Below are 24,316 nucleotides of genomic sequence, written 5' to 3'. Positions count from 1 at the left end.
ACACAGCAGACATGTTGGTCTGAATGGGTACCATCCATGAAGGTGTGAAGATTGCTTATTTGCTGCACCTTGTTGCTGTTTCAAACATTTTTTTAAATCGAATTTACAGTGGCTGCCTAACACGTGCATTTTAGCGACTTTAATTAGGTGGCTGCTGGGTCCATTAGACAGGCGACCGCTTATTACGAGCACATTTATATTGAAAATATTTTGGTAGGGAAAGTGGTCGCTTACAGCAGACCACTGATTACATGTGACTGCTAGAAAGGTTTGCCTGTATTTTATAATTTCGACATCTTTGTTTATATGTTTAATTTATTTATTATGAGATACATGTAGTCTATGTAAAACTAGTTAATCACTCCCCAAATATTTTTTGGGACAAATTTGTTGTTTTATTTTCAATGTATTTTCTTGGTGGAGCCCGACCAAATCTGCCTAAAAATTTGCTTGCCATACTCTAGATCCCCACCCTTGTATGATTTCCAGCACACACGCCTGACAATAGAATGAAAGTTATGTGCTTCAACAGTCAGTAGCACATGTAGGGCTACTTTTAGTGACAGGCACTGGTGTCTGAGCTAGACCGCCTTTCTATATCTCTTTGTACTTTCAAACACTTAACACTTAATTATTATCTTCACAAGTTCTTCACCATTTATCCGTGATTGTGTACAATGCATGTGGTCACTATTTTTAAAAGGCAACACTGATTTTGCCTTACGTTCATTGGCACATGCAGTGGGGTCATGTTGGTCAAGGTGAAGTTTTGGCTCACTTTGCCTTCGTGCGTGAGCCCTGTTATTATTTAACAGTTGGGATTGGTCAACAGGCTAAGCCTGTTTAAAAACCTTTCACTACATTATATAAATTACAATGTTTAAAAAAATACAATCATGTTAACAGGTCCCAGGTCTGGTCACTGGCGAAGTCAGAGCCCTGACCTGGGATTGGCATGCCTGAACCTTTTAGATAGGGGCACATAAATAGAGTTCACGCATCATGATGTTAAACTTTCTGTTTAAATAAGAAGTTTGAGAGAGCATTGAACATTATGTTTACAGAACTTCAGCTGCATGTCTCACACTGGTAAAGTCATGACAGCTACAGGTAATTAATAGTATTCATTTGTGTTGTCAACTTAAAAAGAGATGTAACAAACATTGATTTTCACATGTATTTGACATGTAGCTTAAATGTCACTCCACAACATGATGTTTATCTTAAAACTATAGGGTCCTGTAGGCTGGCAATTTTTTTTACATTATTTTGGACTAGACGGGCAGTTTAAAACACAAGGCCTTATAAACAAGTCTATAGAGAACATTTTTGAGCTCAGTCCATCCTGTTTACCACCACAACAAAACAAATTGAAACCTTTTTTTCTTTTTTTTTCAAGACAACAGTTTACTGTATTAGACACATTACATTGAAAAGTCAACAATAAATACATTTATAGACTATTTCAGAACACTTTATGACATTTCAAAACAGTGTGTCAGCTTACACTGGATAATAATTTTCAATGAAGCATACAAAGTAATTTGAGTCAAAACAAATCAAATATACCTATAATTATTCAGCATTATAGACAAAAAGCATTTCGATCATTATGTAACAGAAAAATCAACTTCCACTGAGGGGATTTGAACCAGAGACCTTCAGTACAAGAGTCCAGCGCTTTACCAACTGAACTTATAGGAAAATTCCCACTAGCTACATTTCATTCATTTCAACTTATTTTTGTGCTTCTATCCAATTAAGGTTCAAGCACACTGTCCTAGGCACACACCTCAGCTATCTGAGCTCTCTGTCTTTTGACAGTGGGTTAGTTGCTAGTTGTTAGTGGTTAGTGAGAAAGAAGAGGGTGTAGTGGAGTTGTTAAAACTTGCTCTGGGTGGGAGCCAGTAACAGGCTGTGAACCCACAGGCGTCGAATTTTACGCTATTCCACAAATAGTAAATTTTGAAAGGGAATAGTAAAACAATTCTTCCAATATTCCGTCATGAAAGTGAAAATAAAGCACGGAATATCTAAAATTGCCTGCGACTATTCCGCTTATGCTTTTTCTTCAGCTACATTTTTCTGCAGAACAAATCCTCACGCTACTAAGACCTTTCTCATGCACTTACCGGTACAAAATAAACGTCTTTTTGATTGAGACTAATGTTTGGAGTGAGTTCGTTTGTAATTCCAGCTAGTACGCAGTATATAAACAATTGATTGTTACGCAATGTTATACAGGGTGACGTAGCACAGTCAGGAAAACTAGTGGTACATTAATAATTGAAGGGACAGTACATTTTTAGATGGAATAGTGTTTTTTTTAATTAGTTTAGTTTAAACAATATTTATTCCATTTGCTGGTGGAATTGGTTGACAGGCTACACGCCTATATTAGGACCTTTCCCTACATTTTTTTTTACAAACAAACTGACAAGATGACAGACAAAGTACAATTAATAACTAATAATAATAATAAAACATAATAGTAGATGAATAACATAAAAGTGAGCTACAGAAAGGAAAGGTACATACGGTACATAGAAATAATACAGGTAGAGAAATGAAACAGTGCTAATAAGTTTCAAAACGTTTAGTGCTTACAATAAAGTCATGAACGGATTTTAAAATGTCTATATTTTCCTGATTAGTTAAGTGTAGATCAGCAAATAATAAAATGTTATAGTTAACATGTAGATATTTCTGTAGATGGGTATTTCTATGCACCCTGAACAGAGGGCAGTGACACAAGAAATGTTTGATGCCCACAAATTCACTATTCCTTTGGGATAGTGGTAAAACAATTGAATTTCAACCCCTGACCTAGTACCTACCAGCTTTATGTCCAACGGCTTAACCACAACACGACCGAGGCCGGTCCACTAGCTACTGCCAGCAGGAGCAATATATATATATATATATATATATACTCTTTAAAAAAAAGTAGGGGAACTCTAATAAGAATTTACAATTGCCAAAATTGTACGGTATAGTAGCTGTGGGGAATGGTTATATAATAATAGTGAATTAATTGGGTAAACATTACAACCGGTAGTTCATTATTACAGTTGGTTTTATGACCACCAAATATCTTGAAGGATGACGGGTCAGAAGTGAAATTTGAAAGTTGACATTTTTTATCAGTAAATTGCAAATTTAAACAATAAAAATGACTCAAAACAAAACGATAACAACTGTATTATCAACAGAATGAAAAAGATTGACAGAAAATAATGTTCCACAGTGATTAATCGAGAATGACGCCCTACGCACGTGTACGGGGCAACTGTGTGATGCATGTGCAAACTATGGAATGTGTTTCAGTGTTGATAAACAGACCTGAACGTTCTTTACTAAGATGATGTCTGTGGTCAAAACATATGTTCTGTCTATTAGTTGTTATTAACATTAATATTTCAGGTACCCCTACTTTTTTTGAAAAGTATATATCTATATCTATATATCGATATATATCTCTACTCTCTACGTAAACAGGTCCACTTCTAAAGCCCCGTACAGCTACCGTTTATCTCTTAGGTATAAATCTCTGCCTAATCCGTATTCTGTCTACTCCTGACTCAGATCAAAAATCAAGAATGAAAGAACCATTCATGCATTAATTACCTCTGTCTACACCTCTGTCTACACCGGATTGGGATTTGACTGACTGACAGGCTGCTTAATTAGTTGATCAATGATCGTCAATTGCCAAGTAATCAGGATGCCGTCGCAAGATCAAATACAAAATGTTATCGCACTCGTGTGAAGTTATTGCGGTAGGCCGTTAGATCAATCGAATTAATATTAGTGTGTGTTGATACCTAACTGATTTCACTCATGAATTCGGCGAGTTATACTTGTCAACCTAACGCATGTATAAATAGATGCGAGTCGCTCGTATATTTTGTGTTGTCTTATTTCATTTATAATGGCTGAGCGACCCAAAAAATGGGAACGTATCAAACTTTTGTTAGAAACTAAAGTCAAATTAATACAAGAATGTGATTCAAATCGGTCAAAACAGAACGATTTAGCACACAAATTTAAAATCGAAAAACAGACAGTATCGGACATCATAAAGCGCAAACAACATTATACCTGCAATTGTACAATGCTGATATTTGTGGGGAGAGAAAACGAATAACAAATGGAAAGTTTGAAAATCTAAATGGATTGTTGCACCAATAGTTTAATCAGGCAAGATCTAAAACTCTACCAATTTCTGGCCCAATTTTAAAAGAAAAGGCTCTTCTGTTCGTCGAGCAGCTTGGCATAGCAGACTTTAAAGCATCAAAGGGTTGGCTGACATCGTGAAAAACTCGTTTTAACATCAGGCAATTCAAAGTTAGCGGGGAAAGTGCAGGTGTCAATCATGACGTTGTTGACAATTGCAAAACACGCCTACCAACGATAATTGGAGATTTTGACTCCAAGGATATCTTCAGCTGTCACAAGACCGGACTGTTCTTTCGAGCGATACCTGACAAAATACTTGCTTATAAAACGCCGGCGGCAAAAGGTGGTAAAGTTTCAAAAGAAAGATTAACTGTTTTATTGTGCTGTAGTTCAACGGGACAAATTGTTAAAACTCTTGGTGATTGGCAAAGCACAGAATCCTCGTTGTTTCAAGAACATAAACAAGGACAATACATGTCACTTGGACAGCCAACCACAAAGCTTGGATGACATCTCAACTGTTCTGCGATTGGCTACAACAACGACGAAATATACTGTTATTTATTGACAATGCATCATCCCACGGTCAATATCTAAGTGTAAGCAATGTAACGGTGAAATTTCTTCCTGCTAACACCACTTCAGTGCTGCAGCCATTATACCAGGGTATTAATAAGGCATTCAAGGCACAATACCGAAAATATTTGATGTGATCTCTCATTTCACGGATGGAAATAAGACAGGGCAAATGTAACCGAGCTCTGCAAAGCAATCAGTTTCATGGGTTCAAATGTCATTGTTGATCGCGAGTTGTCGATCATTCAAGAACCATAACTCTGGATGAACTCTGTCTAAACCAGTCCTCTATGTAAACCGGACTATTTCAATGGTACGAAGTGAGTCTGGTTTAGACAGAATCCACTATATATACCAACACTACTGCAATTACATAGGAAATAATTCTCCAGTATTATGCATTCAGCAATTATTATTGATTGAGATAACAGTTAAGTTTCCAATACCAATGAATAATTAAGTCTGAGATGTTCCAAACAGTAACTCACATTATTAGAACTACACATAGATTTTAATCATTAGAAGAGTACTTATGACTTTACTAAGATTTCTTTGTGGTACGGATGTGTGCCAGCCATAAAACTCACCATAAATCACTACAATCCAGCTTTAGCTATGATTCTTTAGTATAAAGGAGCCTTGAACTGTGCCCATGGTGGATTGTAATTAGTTTTACCAATCAATATATTTCAGGTTCACCAAGACTAGATCATCGAGTTCCATTCCAGAAAGAGTTTGCAGCAGCAGAAGGTGGAAATGTGACTCTGAATATATCAGTGATTGCCAACCCAACACCCACATTCACCTGGTACAAACTGACTGATGGAAACAAAAACAGACTTGGGTCTGGCGATTCATCTACAACTGACGTATCTGCTGTTGGGAAACTCACACTGACAAATGTTCAGCAGGGAGATATTGGTACCTATCAGGTTGCTGTGTCTAATAGAGCTCCAAGACAAGACTTTGTGGTGAACCTGACACTTGATGTAGCAGGTATGAGTAGATGTGTATGTGCTAGAACTAGAACATCATGAGATTAATTGTAAAGCTAGATCGATACTGAATGTGTTGAGTGCGTCATTAAATAAAACATCTCTTTCTTTCATTAGATTCATTATAAAGCTAGATACTGACATTGAATGTTACTGCCATTCCATAATGTAGGTCTGGTTCTGTATTCCTGAAAATGCCTAACTTAAGTACATGTATACTTGAACCCTAAATATCGTACTAACCTAGTCATACTTAAGTTAGTATCAGGGTTTCACCTAGCATCTGGAAAATGTGAGTCATTATGACTCACAGGGTTTTATTTTGGGAGTCATGCATAAAATGTATATATTTCTTAAATGACATAATTAACTGAATAACTGTCTCGTTTATATTACATGCATATATTATATTCACTATTCTATCTGTATAATACATATACATGTATATCCATTGGGTTTTTTCTTGTAAATAATTTAGCGCTTTTTCTTGTCTTTTTATGTGAATGAATGAATGTTTAATAACACCCCAGCACGAAAAATACATCGGCTATTGGGTGTCAAACTATGGTAATGCAAACAAATAAAGTGATGATCAACATCAATATAAAAATTCAAGATTTAAATAAAAACAGTGTAAAGAACTGTGCAAAATACAAATATCACAGATAGATACTGACTTTTACTCAAAATTTCAATTGTATCTCAAAGAAAACAAGAGGATTTGTGCTGTATTGACCATTCTGAAAGAGAATGTTACACCCCTGCACCACGATGAGGTTACAACACGTGTAAGGGATCTTTTTATGTAGTCTGAAGGGACGTATCAAGTGTGGTTCTTTCTATATCCTCTGTGTAGCTGGTAATCAAAACTTGTGGCACCCTGTTTCAACAATTTTGTAACCGTACTAGTGTAACAAATGGACATAGATACCAAAAATGTATAACCTACTGTACTCGATAAATCCTAACTGAAGTACGTACGTCATTATTAACAAAATAAATCTTCCAACGACAACATAAAACATTTTCCCCGCTATTTTAAATTTGCTATATAGAGGGAAGCAACTCGCCCTGCACATTAAGAAAAGTAATGACTTAATGTGCGCCCTGCACTATCTTTTTATGCACCCTTTGGCTTTTAATCACCCAATGCTGCTTGCTAACCTGCTTTATAACATAGCTGCATCTGCGCAATAATTATGACTAACTCCTATTATGAGATTTGCTCAACCATCTACATCTATTAAAAACAATAAAGAAAAATAATAAAAACAAAACAAAAAACTAGATACCGTAGATAGACCGAACTAAAATCTCGCGGCTGGTCAACTATGATCTGATGTCCGTAAACAGACTACGCATTCGACATTGTTGCGATGATCTAAATTTAGACAGGAACTGGCACACATCAGCCACACTGTTTTTAACACTTATTACGATACGGTTGGGAACCAGTTAAAACGCGTGTATTTAATTTATTCGCTATGCTTTTGTACACAGTATTGGCATGTATAGGTGCTTTATTATTTGTTTTTAATCATTCACAGATTCCACCGACATTGATATGAATATACAATCTTTAAATGAGGTTGAATTATCCGACAGACTGGTTTTGCTTTTACAAAACATTCCAAAAATGTCATAAATACTGAAATTGCACCCAGATGCAATGCCGTCACATGTCACTGTTGTGTGAATTTCATTCCCTTAATAGTGGCCATATGGTTATGCCATCTATCAACAACCTCATAAACTGCTAGGCGACAATTGGAAAAACCTGTCTATATTTGTTCTGAAACTTCATAGTCGTTAGGTTTTTAGGTGATTTTTTTTTTTTTAAATTAATGTCAAAGCAATTGACAGCGGGGAAAAAACCCCACAAAAAAACTCGCGACTGATATTCGTATAAAGACCGCGTATTCATAATTGTTGCAATGATCTAAATTTAGACAAAGGGACTGGCATACTACATGAGACACACTGGTTTTAACACTTACGTTATGTTAAACATAGTAATAAGGTTGGGAACCAGTTGGCTATTTTCGTATTGAACTTCATTGATGTTGTATGCTTTTCTTTTTTTCTATCTGACACCAGTTTGTTTGGTATTGTGCAATAAATTGAATTGAAATTGAATTGAATTAGTTTTTTATGTATTAAAAAAAAATGAATGTAAAATCGATTGACATCGGAAATATTTTGCGTCAACCATGATGCACACAGATTTTATTTAGGAGTATTTTAGTTCATAGTTGCATCAAATATGCAGGATTCCTGCTTCATGTGAACCCCTGGGTATCAGACCTGCCAACCCGGATTCCATGGGAGTCTCTCGGTATTTGATCAATCCTCCCAAGAAAAAATTCCTCCCAGTAAATAAAATGTTTGTAAGCACAAAAAAAGAACAAGATCTACTTTTGCTAAAATATCATACAAGAAGTAACTCCACTTTTTTTTTCATTCAGAACTCTTCGGCTAATTTCGGTTTCCAACAATGCAACAAACTGTTTAACGTTTGCTGAAGTGAGAATTGTGGGATATATTGTTACAAAATAAATAAGACAAAGAAAAAACAATGAAAATAAGTTATTAAAAATTAATGAAAACATGTACTGAATGATAAGCTTATACATTAATTTATTTTAGTAACAGAAGCATGTTAAACGTTGACAATCCCGACTAGTTAGGCATCTATAGGTAAATTTATTGTCAGTCATACGTGAAAAAAATCTAAAACATGTATCTAGATAAAAAAACACCTTCATTTTTCACCTTGTCAAATTCATAAATAAAATATGCCATTATAACAGCTGACTTAGGATTAGAATTATTACATTTTTAAAGAATACTCTGAACTAGACGGTGTTTATATATGATGTGGATATATATACGTTGAGGGCTGGCTATATACACAGCAAAAATGTATATAGGTGGTAAAAAAGTATTTGATTGATTCATATTACCGAACCATCTGGAACAGAAGAAATACATACTAAGTACTGTAAAAACAGCACATGGTCTGAAATGGGGAAGGGGTGGGGGATTGTATATGAATCTAGTGGACACTTTGTGTATGTTTTTCAGACATTGCCCCTGCAGTACTCAAAAAAAAAAAAATAATAATAATAATATAAAAAAAAAAAAAAATAGAAATCAAAAATAAATAAATAATAATTTTACAAATTATCAGCTGCTAAGATAGATTATCTGACAGAGAAACTAACTACGGACAGTACACAAACTAACAACAGCACTTGAACTTAATAATTTTTCACCAATTGCAATTTTTAGGCTGCTTAAGTAAGTTTTTGAAAAAGTGAATTTTACCGCAGATAAATATGACTAAAAGGTTATTTTGCTGTATGTAGTCATATATCAAATGCACAAAATTGGAAGGAGCAATAAAACTCTTTTTTTTCTTTTTTTTATACCAGTAAGGCTGAGACAACTCCCGGGACCCCCTCTAAATTTATGTAATGTTTCTGTAAAACTGTCCCCACCCACCCCACAGCGATGTGATTTTACCTACATAATAATAATAATAATAATAATAATAATACCGTAATAATAATAATAATAATAATAACAATAGTAATATTATTATTATTATTAGCCTACTACTACCTTTTTGGGGTGGAGGGGTGGTTTTTTATCTTTCTTTTTTTTTTACTATAAAAATGTGTGCATACACATTCGGCAGGCTGAGCTTGCCCCTGCATGTATATAGAACTGGATTCAACTGGGTTAAGTTGTAATTAACCCAACCTTGACGGCAAAACATGCAACAGTACACTGGTTTTTTTTACAACTTACATTAAACTGAATGACCACTTTGCGAATCAGTCAAAATAATTTGCAAACGTTTAGCGAAAAACAACTGGCTGGTCGTAAGCCACATTGGCAATGCTGGAAAACATGTTACCCGCCCCTGCTAAATTCCATGCACACACACTTGCACTGGTGCTGTGTACGGTATCTCCGTAAAAGAAACCCCAAAAGACACAAATTCCTTTTTTTTTAAATCATAATAATAATATAAAAAATTGTGAGTTCATGTTCCGACTGTTTATTATTTTATTTCAGCGTATTCGCCGTTATTTGTCATGAAATAATATATTTTTAATTATTTGCCATTTATATAGTCTTCCCTCATTTGCCAAATCTCTATACACAGCGGTCATTCATATAAAATTCAAGGATACATTACAGGGCTGTCGTACATGTATATATAGTCTCATCACTACGAGTCAGTTTTGCCGTACGTTTTATGACTTTTCACAAAAAGAGTTCCAAATTTAAAAAATGAAGTGTGTCATGGAATTCCCTCGATTGCAGTTCAATTAAAATGTTTTGAATGATACAATAGCTTGTACAGGTAATTATGCACAAAAACAGGAGAAAGACACATTTTTCTGAGGTTAATAAATTCTGTTTAGTATTAAAATATCAACGTGAATTTAGTACCTGCCATCATGTCTGTTTTCCTCAACCGTTCCAACCTCCCCGCCCACCCCCCCCATCCACTATTTTATTTTATTTCCTTAAATGCTATAATTCAAATAAAAATGTATGACAAAAGTAGATTAAGATATTATTACCCATATGGTTAAAAATATCTTGGTACATATCAAAGTTATACATCCCACTAGAATGCTGAGTGGGTCGTAACACTTTTGACGACACACAATGACGTCATCAATTGGTGCACTACAACCTTACAGGAACATCAGCTAAACGAGTTGAGTGATATAAATTAAGATCAATTATGGGTAATAAACAGGATATTAAACTCGCTACCATTTCGTATCATGTTTATGTCCTTCGTCAAAATAATTTTCATTGAAACTTGTGACAATTGAAAATTATTTCATTCGGGACATAAACATGATACGAAATGGAAGCTCGTTTAATATCCTATAATTCTTGCAGTACTTTCAATGCAGACATAAACTGTGCACTAATTGTTATAGATCTCTTGTGTAAGTGTGGATATCGGTTTTACAACATATCGCTCATTATTTCTTTCAAAGTAAATTGATATTAAGCAGCAGCAAATTATTTTTAACTTATAATTTAAACTTAATTAATCTCAATTTATTATTAAACCGCAGAATCATTAATTTAAATGAACATAGATTTACTGTAAAAGAAACATACATGTAGCTAAACTGACTGACAAAACATTTAAAATAAAGTTTTGTTTTATTTTGCGTAATCTTTATTTATGTTATCATCATATTGAAAAAAAGAAATTGCTAACAATTATTAGTTAGGGTTTTTCCCTTTCCCTTTGCTGGTTCTTTTGTGAACATTATTAGCTCACCTGGCCCAAAGGAAGGAAATGTTTTATTTAACGACGCACTCAACACATTTTATTTTATGTGGTGTCTGAGATATGGTTATGGGTCAATCAGATATTGGCAGCAAGGGTTCTTTTATATGTACCGTCCCACAGACAGGATAGTACATACAACAGCCTTAAATTGTTACACAAGTTGTGGAACACTGGCAGGAATATATTACCAATGGTAAATGCAAGCGCGTGATATCCCATGTAAGATAGAAATTTCTTACATAGCTTTCTTTCATGGGGTAGCTCTGTCCTATATATCCGAGGATGAGAGAAATTGGTTTTACAGCATATCGCTCATTATTCCTTTCAAAGCAAATTGATATTAAGAAGCAGCTAATTATTTTTAACTTATAATTTAAACTTAATTAATCTCAGTTTAGTATTAAACAGCAGAATCATATTAAATGACATTGATTTACTGTAAAATAAACACATGTATTAAAGTGACTGACAAAACATTTAAAATAAAATTTTGTTTTATTTTGCGGAGTCTTTATTATTATTATTATCATCTTTCTTGTCACCATGCAATCTTGGAATATTTTAGTTGAAAAAAAGAAATTGCTAACAATTATTAGTTTGGGGGTTTTGTCCTTTCCTTTTACTGGTTCTTTTGTGAACATTATTAGCTCCAATAGGATAGTACATACAACAGCCTTTGTTACACAAGTTGTGGAACACTGACAGGAATGTGAAATAGTTAATGGGCCCACCGACAGGAATCACCTGGCCCGAATGACTTAAATGCTATGTCACGTCATCCATCAACTTTTCACAATTTCATCTTCTTCTCCAGTTTCACCAGGTAGGTTTCGACAAAACGTGATCCAAATGATCCTCTCATGGCTCTGACCAAAATGGCCACCCTGTCCTCTGATTGACTTAGACATTTTTTAGTTCTTTTCAAGTTCCATTTGGCACATTTCAACCAAATGTGTTCTAAATTATCCTCTCATGGTTCTGACCAAGATGGCCACCCTGTCCTCTGATTGACTAAGACATTTTCGAGTTCTTCTCAAGTTCCATTTGGCACATTTCAACCAAATGTGTTCTAAATGATCCTGTCATGGCCCTGACCAAGTATTGTTATTTTTCGGGCCACTTTGAAATCCATTGTGGCTGCATTTATGATACAGGCGAAATTAGAATTCACCAAATTTCAAGGCATATTCTGTGATAAAATTGGATCATCTATTGTTTCTGGTTACAATACATACTTATGCACATCCTCAGTTTGTTCATTTGCTATTTGAATCTCAAATTATCAGTCACCAAATGACCATCTACGATAAATCAGTATTACTATGGTTCATTTTTTAGAGGTACATGTATAGTCAGGGGTTCAAAAAATTTCACAAAAATTACTTGCCACCGGGCAAGTGACAATCAGATATTCACTTGCCCCATATATTTTTCCACTTACCCATATTTCTTAAGGTAACCAATTGTGTTACTCCTATTTAATTTAATACAGTGCTTAATAGTGTAATAATCTTGAAGGAATTCTTTTATGGCTGGCATTGGTTCAAAAATGTTTAGGGATTTTGGCCCATGTGTCATTATTGTGTGTATATTATTTAACATTTTGTACCCCAAAACACTTCTCTGGGGTGTTTTTACCCTGTTAATAGCTGAGAAAAGTCTCGCAAACAGCCGTGGCTGGGTTCAAAGTAAACATGAGCTCTGTTTCTTTTCAAATGTTTTTAAATAGTGCAGGCTTGGTAAACAACAGCCTCCCTGGGTGTACATCGATTGCAGCCTTGTATTTTTAACTTATTGGGCATAATTTATTTGTTAAACACTATTAATAAAGCAGAAAAAAAGATATATTCATGTATGCTTAGAGGGCATCGCACCATCACGATTATGACGATGGGCTAATGAAATATAACTTTACCTTACCCGTTCATTTTACACGAACGTAGATTTACATTTGTGAAGTACTGAAAAAAACCCCATCAAGTATGTTCTGTTACAAGGTTTATTATATCTAAACTAAAATGTCTTGCAACTTTTATAAGAATACAGTTCATAATATTTAGGCTCTGTTCAAGTGAACTCAGAAATTATAAACTTGCTTTACGCCCCCGTTCATTTGCAAAGAGCAGATTCAGGAACCACGTTAACGTCTAATTTAATTTGAATATGACAATTTTAAACTGTATCCCACCTCATTTACCATGTTTGCAAGGATTCAACATTATGATTGCACACACACGGCAGGTATACTTTATTTTTATATAAGCTGTAAAGCGTATTGGATGCTATTTCTAAGTTTGAAGATCATCGAACCGATTACTTGTATGAATTCAGTCGAACGTTCAGAGGCGGAAATTACCGATCTTAGTCGATAGTAAAAGGTGAATAACTCTAAAAGTTGTTATCGAACTTTTCAACACATTGTTTTCCATTTTGGTGTGTCAACACATTGGAAAGAGTTCCGATCGTTCCAGCATTTAGGGTTAGGGTTAGTTCTCCTTATAGAGCTATGTAAATGCTCGCACGATCGGAACTCTTTCCAAAGGTTTTACCGAAATTTGTAACAAAATTTAAAAACTGTTTTAGGGGTTACATTAGTCACTTGTCATCGGGCATATGCAGTTAACATAATTGCTTGCCCGGCATGAAAATTCCACTTGGCACGGGCGTCGGGCGATGGGATTTTTGAACCCCTGATAGTTAGTTTAATACCATGTGAGTGATTCAGGCCCCATGGGCGTCTTGTTAATATACATGTATTAAGACTGAAATGTATTTTATTATTATTTATTAACTTATTTTTTTAAAACAATTCACTAGCTGATATTGTCATATTAAATGATTTTTAATTAGGAGACCCAAAAAGTGAGATAAAGTAGGCTTTTAAAGGAGGGGACAATTAAGGCATTTGGCTGGTATTCATATTCAATGATATATAATGCACATTATTGCTTAATATCAACAAGTAAAATCATATAGTTAATTAATAAAATGGCTACATGTGACAGCTATTATATATAACGGGCGCAGACATTTTGGACCATCCCAGTGAATACGCCCTCTGGCAAGCTGGTGGTTACGTAATACCTAACGTGTCACGTCAGGAATTAGTCTTTGAACTGAAAAAACAAAACATACCTGATTTTTGCAGATGCATTGCAATGTTCTGTAATAATAGCCATCCCAGTAAGCCAGCAACAATATATATTGTTTTTCAATACAAAATAAACCACCATTGTCAAAGTGTTGAAATAACTATTATGTTTTGTACATAAATTAATCCATGTACTGAAATTATAATCGGAGTGTTTTCTTGGTTAATTGGTATTTTCTTTCCGTGGCCTGTACCTGTGGTTCCTGATTGGCAGGTGTATATTTAGATGGTCCCCAGACACTGTGTCTAGAAACACTATAAAGACGTGCCTCTTTTATTAAGATCACAGAGTATTATGTAATAACCGCACAGATACCCCACAAATCGTAATGGACATTATCAGCCGTTCTGCTTTATTACTGTAAGTAATTCTGTAAAACCCTTGATTATGAGTAGACTTTCCCATCTAAAATCACAAAACTGACCAATTACTTTGTCCCAAAGAAAAGAAAAGTATCACTTGGGTATTTTGAGTGGTTGTTTTTGCTCGAATGTACCCTACCAATAGGCCTAATAATTTGCATTTTTTCTTTGCCTTTTTTAGAAAAGAAAAATACTATAACTCCATTTCGTTCTATCGATGCAAACTGAAATATATTTAGTTAAATAGTTTATTATACTATCAAGTCATTTATGTTGTTTTACAAGTCAGGTTGATGAAAGCGAAGCACCTTGTCGTAAATTAGAGCGTTTGTTTATACTGTGCATAGAGGAGATGGACAGAGCTGACATCACTTTGCCCCAAGCTATACCACCGGATGTCACAAAAACAAAACAAAATGGCTGTCCCCAGTTAGCAGGAATAATCATGTTTTTTTATTAACTCTAAAATTAAGAATTTTTCACTTGTTAAAGTGTCAGTATGTGTTGGTGGTGCGGGTATGCATCTTTCCAACACATAAGGCTCTTGTTTGAGTTGACCCTACCTTTAATAAAAAGTGGGGGGGGGGGGGGGGGGGGGGATGTTCAAATCTGTATTTCAATTCTGTTGGTTTCCTCGGCTACCAACATTAATACAGGAATTCCCCTTCACTAACTTTAACAAAATGAAACAATTTTTATTAGAAATACACTAATTACTTAAAGTTAGCAGACCTCTTGGAGGTACACTGTCTTAAATTTAAGTATCATTTATTTTCATTTCATTCCATCTTATTTTCGTGCTTATAAGGTTCAAGCACGCTCTCCTGGGCACACACCTCATGCAGATATCCAAGACAGTAGATTAGTTGGTTAGTAAGAGAGAAGAGGGTGTAGTGGTCTTACATCTACCCACTGAGTCTTTAAAACTCGCTCTGAGTGGGAGCCGGTACCGGGCTGCGAACCCTGTACCTACCAGCCTTATGTCTGATGGCTTAAATTAACCACACCACCGAGGCCGGTATTTAAGTATCAGTTTATGTGTGATGCATTAGTAAGCAGTATATTGAATACCACTTGGTTATGATACCTGACTTAAGAAGGTGGATAAGTATTATACTTTGACTATAAAGTACTTTGACACCTCATTAACATTACCTATAAGTCCAGCTGGAATGGAATTAGGAAATACTGTGGAGCTTTTATCTTCCTTTACTTTTGATTTTTCCTCAACAAAAGTGTTACTCAGTTTAAATTAGCAGACTGATTCCTACATCCTCTGGCGATGTGTCCTGTCTGTCCACAGTTCCAACAACGAATCTCTCTCTGACGGTTCTGATCCCTCTCAGGAACAGTATTACCTGAGGCTGGTCTTCTATTCAGGAATGTCGAAGGAGTAGACCTAAATGTTGATCGCTGTTGACCCTGTAGAGCACTACTCTGGGTGAATCGGTCTTGTAACTGGCTCTCTAACTTGTCAAACTTAGAAGAAAGTTGGTAAAGCATAGTCTCCAATTTCTTCATCCCTCCAGTTTCCACCTCGGATAGGACTTCCGGCAGCGGTTTGGCAGCTACAGATACTGATGTTCTCTTAGCAGGAACAGGCTTCTTGGACGACTGTCGTTTCTCTGTATGAACAAAATGGCTCTGTTCCACACATCTCAACTCCATCCTTAACTTATCAAAGTCATGGGTTTTATCAAAAATATGGCCACTGCAGTCTTTAAGCCACTGCTGTAGACCGGGTACGCAACATGTGGTTGGAGTCCATCTGCTGTGTGTTGGTCTTGAAAGCCCTGTAAAACAAGTCTTCTACCCTACAACCCCAAGAAGAAACGTTTTCATCCTCGTGCTGCTGTGCACTATAGAAGTCGGCAAGTAGTGCCTCACCCTCATCAACAGAACCATATATACTTTTCAGTTCATGGATCAGCTGATGAAGGCTAGCATCTGAACCCAGACGCACTGCAACTCTCGCTGCATCGCCCTTTAAGGAACGACGAACAGCTTGAGTAATAACATCGGTAGAATGCTTCTTGTCCCTTAGAAGACATTCCACCTCGTACAACCAAGCATCAAAAGAAAGATCAGTTTTAGCACAGCTGTCACCTGAAAAGAAAGAGACCCTGGGAGGTTGACTGATTTCAACTGTACTAACAGCTGAGTTCGGTGGTGGTGGTGGTGGTGGTGGTAATTCACCCAACGATTGTGCATGTGATACAGCCCAGGCATTAAAATCCTCTGGACTATCCACTTTGAGTTTGACTCCAAGTTTACTAAAAGTGCTAAGTACCGTAACTTGGTAATCTCCACCAAAGAAATGCCATCAGATGATTCCTCATCTGAAGGAACATCTCCAGGTTTCTCTTCTGCCATCGTGAAAACCAATCAAATACAATAAAATAAAATTAGTCACTGAATCTGAAAAGAAAAGAAAAGTAAATCAAAGCTGAAATATAAGCAAGTAATATCAGCTCAGTAACCTTTCATGTATGATAAAGGAGACATTGGCTCATATATGCATAATATGCATAATCTGAAATCAGGCTATGATACACTACATATAAACATTACCCATGTACAACACTGGGTAAAACAATTCCACTTTCAAAGTGATACAAAGGTGAACAAATAAGTACACCTAATCCAGCAAACCTATGACAAACATCAATATAAAGCAAAGGTTTCCATTCAGTGTCTACTAAAATAAATAACACACAGTCATAAGCACAACCTGAAATAAAACATTTGCTGTGTGTGTATGTGTATATAGGTATGTATAACCCCAAAGAAACTAAGAACTACAAGGAAAGCTGAAAAGGGAAATGATATATGAGTACATGAAATAAATGCAAGTGTATCTACAGTGTCTGTTAAGTGCAAACACCAATTAAAACAAGTGCAAAATTCAATTTATTACCTAAGTTGTACTCATCTAAGTTAAATTTAATTTAAAGTTTAACAATCAACTTTTAAATTGAATAAACTAATGTAAACCTTTTGCTATTAAATTTTTAAAATTTAATTAAGATTTAAGATTTAATTAATTTAAAATTTAAATGTAAGTTTATAGTTCTAAATCCTTGACTAAAAAACATAATGCAGCCATACTGACAGACAAGAGCTACCAGAAATTTATCAAAGTCAACCACAGCTCCAAGTCAAGACCACAACAACAACAACAACAAAATAATAATAATAAATTAAAAAAATTAAAGTCAATAAAGGCAAAGCCAAAATCAAGACTAAGTAAACAAGTTATTGGAGTGGTAAGGGGGGGGGGGGGGAATAAAAAAAAAAAAAAAACCACATATTCAATACATCATTAAAATTTCGCGCACAGAAGCTTCAGAAAACAAGTAAAAAAACGTGTACACCTACTCAATGTATACATTATACACTGGTGCCAGAAAAAATGAAAAGAGAGTTATTAACCGAATAATTATCGCAATCAGTTAACATCATAACTCAACATGACAAGTAATGAAAAATGAAAAACAATCACAGGGAAAAAAATTACACAATCTATCAATCACCATGGCAAGAAGAAAAACATTAAAAATATATATATCAAAAGATATTTTCACAGTATAGCTACTAAATATTACTTATGTATATTCCATACATCATGAAAAGAGAATAAAATCACAACAAATAAACACTAACGTCACAGTTCACAATTTTCTAAAGTCAGTGTTCCTCCACAAAAGTAAAAACACCAAAGAAAGGAATGTCACACATAAAAGAATCCCTCCGGTCCAGCACGTGCAGTCCGGCAAGTTCACGAACACCTGGGTCCCTACGTCGGCTCCATTGTAACACACTCGTTGTCGTTGACAGAAAACAAGGTGGGGTCAAGGTTAAGGAATTTATTCCCAGGCAGAACCAAACTTATAAAACAATTATACACATGACTCTTCGCTGTGGGCGATGAGTCTCACAGAAATAAGAAACTGTCACATCGAAACCTGTGCTGTGTTCAATGACGATGAATCAGAAAAAGACCAACAGACCCTTCTTAATGAAAATCTTATGGTGGTGTGTGTGTATGTGAATGTTGCACGGATGTTACATGAAACATCACGTGATAAAATAAAACTATATCATTGGCTATTGGCTGATAACAAGCTAGGGTGTTGTCCAAATGAAATACGATATTCTCAACAGAATATCGTAACCTAGAAAACTTAAATAAAATACATATACAGTAAATATTAAAATAAACTAATTACAAATATTTACTCCCCGTTACAGGTAGTTAATGCGATAAAATCAAAACAAGTCCAACCATTCCACCAGGTACATTCATGACTGTGTTATTGCCACTTACAGTAATATCAGGTGCTATAAATGACTGCAATAAAACAACGCAAGACAATCACTGTTGTCTGTGTGTCAGTCACTTGTATAAAAAGGCAATGATGTGACTGAGTGATTGGTGACTTGTTGACTGTCATGTTCGTGAAGATGTGTAAGCATCTTGAGAAATGTCAAAGACTGAAATGCCACTAAACATAATGGGCCGAATTTACAAAGCCTACTATGCTTAAAGGGAGAGTAAACTCAAACATGAGCCTTATGTGTTGGACCACTAACACATACTGTAACTACACATGTACATACATTTACTATGCTTAAAGGGAGAGTAAACTCAAACATGAGCCTTATGTGTTGGACCACTAAAACATACTGTAACTACACATGTACATACATTTACTATGCTTAAAGGGAGAGTAAACTCAAACATGAGCCTTATGTGTTGGAAAGATGCATACCCGGACCACCAACACATACTGACACTTTAGCAAATGAAAAATGCATAATTTTAGAGTTAATAAAAAAACATGATTATTCCTGCTAACTGGGAGCAGTGCCACTTTTTTTTGTTTTTGAGGCATCCGGTACTCTAGCTTGGGGCGAAGTGACGTCAGCTCCGACCAACTCCTGTATGGACAGTGTAAAGAAAAGCAGTAATTTACGACTCGGTGCTTCTCTTATATCAACCTAACTTGGAAAACAACATAAATAACATGATAATATAATAAACTATTTATGGTAACTAAATATATTTCAAGTTGCATTAAAGGAACGAAATGAGGTTATAGTATTTTTCTCTGTTAAATAATCCAAAGGAAAAATGTACACTATTAGGCCTATAGGTATGCTACGTTGGAGCAAAACGACAACCCATGATACCCAAGTGATAATTTTCTTTTCTTTTGAACTACATAATTGGTCAGTTCTGTGATTTTAGATGGGAAAGTCTACTTAATCAATAGGTTTACTGAACTATTTACAGTAATAAACCATGTCCATTACCATATTAGGGGCGACAGGATATTACACAATACCGATGTGTATTTTTGTGTCTAGACAGAGGTAATTAATTGGCTGGTCTGGTTACCTATCAAATAGACACCTGCCAATCATAGAGATTTCCCTAGAAATTAGGCAAGGCATGGTAGACCAAACACTTTTGGGGCATTTTCACCATTTTCAGGGCACTTGTTTTTCATTAAAAATACACAAAAATTAATTGAAATAAACATTAATGTAATTTATGTGCTTGCGTTAATAAATGAATGGCAAAAGATATAAAATACATATTTTATTAATTAATAATACCTTTTTTGGTGTTTTATAAAGGCAATTTTAGAATTAATTATTGAAAAAGGCTTTTTTAGTCACAGGACAGCATAGTGCTGATTAAGGCAAGATGGTGCTAGACTATTGAGGCATGGTGCTGGCGCACTGTGCTAAAACAAACTAGGGAAAACACTAAATCAGGAATAACGGGTAGATCGAGGCAACTAACAGAATAGACCAATTAACTAAGAAAACACTCCGTGTATCATTTCAGTATGTAGGTTAATGCATGGACAAAACATGATGTATTTATTTCAACTTGTTGTGTAACCACTTTGACAATGGTGGTTTATTTTGTATTGAAAAATAATATATACTTATTGCTGGCTTACTGGGATGGATATTATTACAGAACATATTGCAATGCATGCTTGTTTTATCATCCCGCAAAAACCAGGTACATTTGTTTGTCTATTTCTAAGACTCATTCCTGACGTTACGCCTTAATTATTACATAGCCACCGGCTCGCCAGAGGGCATATTCACTGGGATGGTACAAAATGGCTGCGCCCATTATATATAATAGCCATCACATTTGACCATTTTATTAATTAGCTATAAGATTATACTTGTTGATATTAAGCAATAATGTGCATTATGTATCATTGAATAAGGACACCAGTCCAAAAGCCTTGCTTAAGCATTCTTTAAATACCTGCGTTTAAAAAAACAGGCTTCGTAAATTTGGCCCAATAATTCTTAGTGTGTTGAGAATGTAGTTCATTGCACTTACAAAATATGTAATAAAAATGAGGCTAACTTTAACTGTCATTTAGATAAAGGCTAAGTACATATTGAAATATGGATAATGAACAGTTAGTCACAGAAATCATCGAGGTAATTATATTTACATATTCAATGCTAAAAAAAAGTGATTATTTCAGTAAAACATTTATATTTTGATTTTTGAAGGTCCCCCGAATATTCCCATGAATGTCACAGCATGGAGCAATGGTCCACACTCAGTCTCAGTGTCTTGGATAGAGGAATTTAATGGAGGATCAAATCAGACGTTCCTTATACAATACCGAGCAGACACAACATCACAGTGGACAAATCTCACTAAACAGTTTCCAGAGAAAGTTCTTCATACAAACCACACAGCTGTCATATCAAATCTTCAACCTGAGACGAGATATCTGGTGCGGGTTTTGGCTTATAACAGATATGGATACAAAGGTTTTACCAAAGAACAGGAAGCTTTGACTTTAATTGCAGGTAATAACAATAAAGGTCGGTGAGCGGAGCCTAAACTCATCTTTGATGGTAGAAAGCTTATCATTCTAGGAATCGACTGATATAAGTTGTGTGGTGTAAATGTATGTTTTTATGTTTTATATTTGTCATTTTTAGTGAGTAGGTGTGTGTTTCTGATCGATCATCGTTTCCGACTCTCTCTATATATATGAACAATGGCTATATAGCGTTGTACACATCGGTGTTCCATTGACTGGTACTATACATACACCTATAACCGCAGACTATGACCCGAACGTCCGTGGTGACTGTCTGTGTGATAATTGCAATTTATTTTAGTTAAAGTTGTATCAGCGGCATCAAGCAAAGTAACTGGGCAAGGTATCGCAGTGAAGATTGTGATAGGGATTCCAATTGCACTCGTGGTAGTGACTGTCTTAGTGATAACTGCAGTTTATTTTATTTAAAGATGAATCTCTTGTACCAGCCTCATCAAACAAAGTAACTGGAGAAGGAATTGCCGTAGGGCTTGTTATTGGGATTGCTGTTGCCACCATTGCAGTGACAGTTACAGTGTTTATTTTGTGGCGACGAGGTTATGTGTGTGCATCTTCAAAATCAGGTAATACTATTAAGGAAAACCAAATTTGTAAATTTAAGACATTTATTTTTCAGTTGATAATAGTTTAATTTCTATGATGTATATTATTACATTACAAGTTGCGTTATTCTGTTCTCACGCATGCATTTAACAAGTATGGTATAAACATGTAACACATGTATTGCTTTTGTTTATATCGTTTGGTATTTTCTCTTATTTTGTCACTAAGATGTTTTGATATATTTTACATTAAGTCACATTTTATACTCCGCAACGAAAGAAAGACGGATATTAATTTAGTTTGTAATGTTTAAAAGTATTCTGTTTTAATCCCATTAGGTATTTTTGTCTATTAATATCTTGTGAACATTTTAGGCCCAATTTGGCAGTCTACTTATAGGAAGTCTACTTATAGGCAGTCTACTTATAGGCAGTCTACGTATTGGCAGTCTGCGTATTGGCAGTCTACGTATTGGCAGTCCACTTAGAGGCAGTCTGCGTATTGGCAATCCACTTATTGGCAGTCCACTTAGAGGCAGTCTACTTATTGGCAGTCTACTTATAGGCAGTCTACTTATAGGCAGTCTACTTATAGGCAGTCCACTTAGAGGCAGTCTACTTATTGGCAGTCCACTTAGAGGCAGTCCACTTAGAGGCAGTCTACGTATTGGCAGTCCACTTAGAGGCAGTCTACTTATAGGCAGTCTACGTATTGGCAGTCTACTTATTGGCAGTCTACGTATAGGCAGTCTACTTATAGGCAGTCTACGTATTGGCAGTCTACGTATTGGCAGTCCACTTAGAGGCAGTCTACATATTGGCAGTCTACGTATTGGCAGTCCACTTATAGGCAGTCGACGTATTGGCAGTCTGCATATTGGCAGTCTGCATATTGGCAGTCTACGTATTGGCAGTCCACTTAGAGGCAGTCTACGTATTGGCAGTCTGCGTATTGGCAGTCTACGTATTGGCAGTCTACTTATAGGCAGTCTACGTATTGGCAGTCTACTTATAGGCAGTTTACGTATTGGCAGTCTGCGTATAGGCAGTCTGCGTATTGGCAGTCCACTTATAGGCAGTCTACGTATTGCCAGTCTACGTATTGGCAGTCTACTTATAGGCAGTCTACGTATTGGCAGTCTACGTATTGGCAGTCCACTTATAGGCAGTCTAGGTATTGGCAGTCTGCGTATTGGCAGTCCACTTAGAGGCAGTCTACGGATTGGCAGTCCACTTATTGGCAGTCCACGTATTGGCAGTCCACGTATTGGCAGTCTACTTATAGGCAGTCTACGTATTGGCAGTCTACGTATTGGCAGTCCACTTATTGGCAGTCCACTTATTGGCAGTCCACGTATTGGCAGTCTACTTATAGGCAGTCTATGTATTGGCAGTCTACGTATTGGCAGTCTACTTATAGGCAGTCTACGTATAGGCAGTCTACGTATTGGCAGTCTACGTATTGGCAGTCTGCGTATAGTCAGTCTACTTATAGGCAGTCTGCGTATTGGCAGTCTACGTATAGGCAGTCAACGTATTGGCAGTCTGCTTATTTATTTAATTTTGTCATGAAAAACTATTTTGGCGTTTCTTTTGTTGTTCAGTGTATTATGACTAAAAGTTGAAGGATTACTTGAACATATTGTTTGTTTACACGAGTTGGTTGTTTTATATCTTTTATCTCTTGGTTTTTTTGGGGTTTTTTTGACAGATGGGAAGCAGTCTGAAGCTAGAGTGTACGTATAACATTGCAAACCTTTCTCTCACACACACACACACACACAGAGAGACAGAGATAGAGAGAGAGAGAGAGAGAGAGAGAGAGAGAGAGAGAGAGAGAGAGAGAGAGAGAGAGAGAGAGAGAGAGAGAGAGAGAGAGAGAGAGAGAGAGAGAGAGAGAGAGAGAGAGAGAGAGAGAGAGAGAGACAGACAGACAGACAGACAGACAGACAGACTCACATGCCACCACATACAGTGACTCATGCATACACAAACACACTCATGGATGACACCAACAACAACAGACGCGCACACACCATCACGATGTACAAGCAGATACACATACAATCACAACCACGTTGGCTTATTTTAAACATTAATTTATTCATTTATGTTTTGGGAACCTTTCAAAAATTACATAACATAAAAATCTGACATTTTATACCTCTCCTTAACGTAACGTTTCCTGTCACTTTGACATAATTTGTTTGTATTTTTGTTTCATGATTGAGGCAAAGAATACTCAGCAAAAAATCACTTGGAAGGAACAAAATGAC

General features: G+C 35.8%; 1 protein-coding gene across 1 annotated transcript in view; it reads left to right on the top strand.

Moving 5' to 3' along the window:
- Positions 1–23,841, top strand: part of LOC121386855 (synaptogenesis protein syg-2-like) — a 42,371-nt gene extending 18,530 nt beyond the window's left edge. Inside the window, exons 2-5 of the mRNA XM_041517877.1 lie at positions 5,449–5,751; positions 21,155–21,460; positions 21,909–22,061; positions 23,752–23,841. Of these exons, the coding sequence (XP_041373811.1) occupies positions 5,449–5,751; positions 21,155–21,460; positions 21,909–22,061; positions 23,752–23,786 (797 nt within the window). The 3' untranslated portion in view covers positions 23,787–23,841. The remainder of the gene's footprint in view (positions 1–5,448; positions 5,752–21,154; positions 21,461–21,908; positions 22,062–23,751) is intronic.
- Positions 23,842–24,316: the final 475 nt, after the last annotated feature.

This window comes from Gigantopelta aegis, chromosome 12 (genome assembly GCF_016097555.1).
Source record: "Gigantopelta aegis isolate Gae_Host chromosome 12, Gae_host_genome, whole genome shotgun sequence".
Taxonomy (NCBI): domain Eukaryota; kingdom Metazoa; phylum Mollusca; class Gastropoda; order Neomphalida; family Peltospiridae; genus Gigantopelta; species Gigantopelta aegis.
This window is presented reverse-complemented; position numbering and strand designations above follow the sequence as displayed.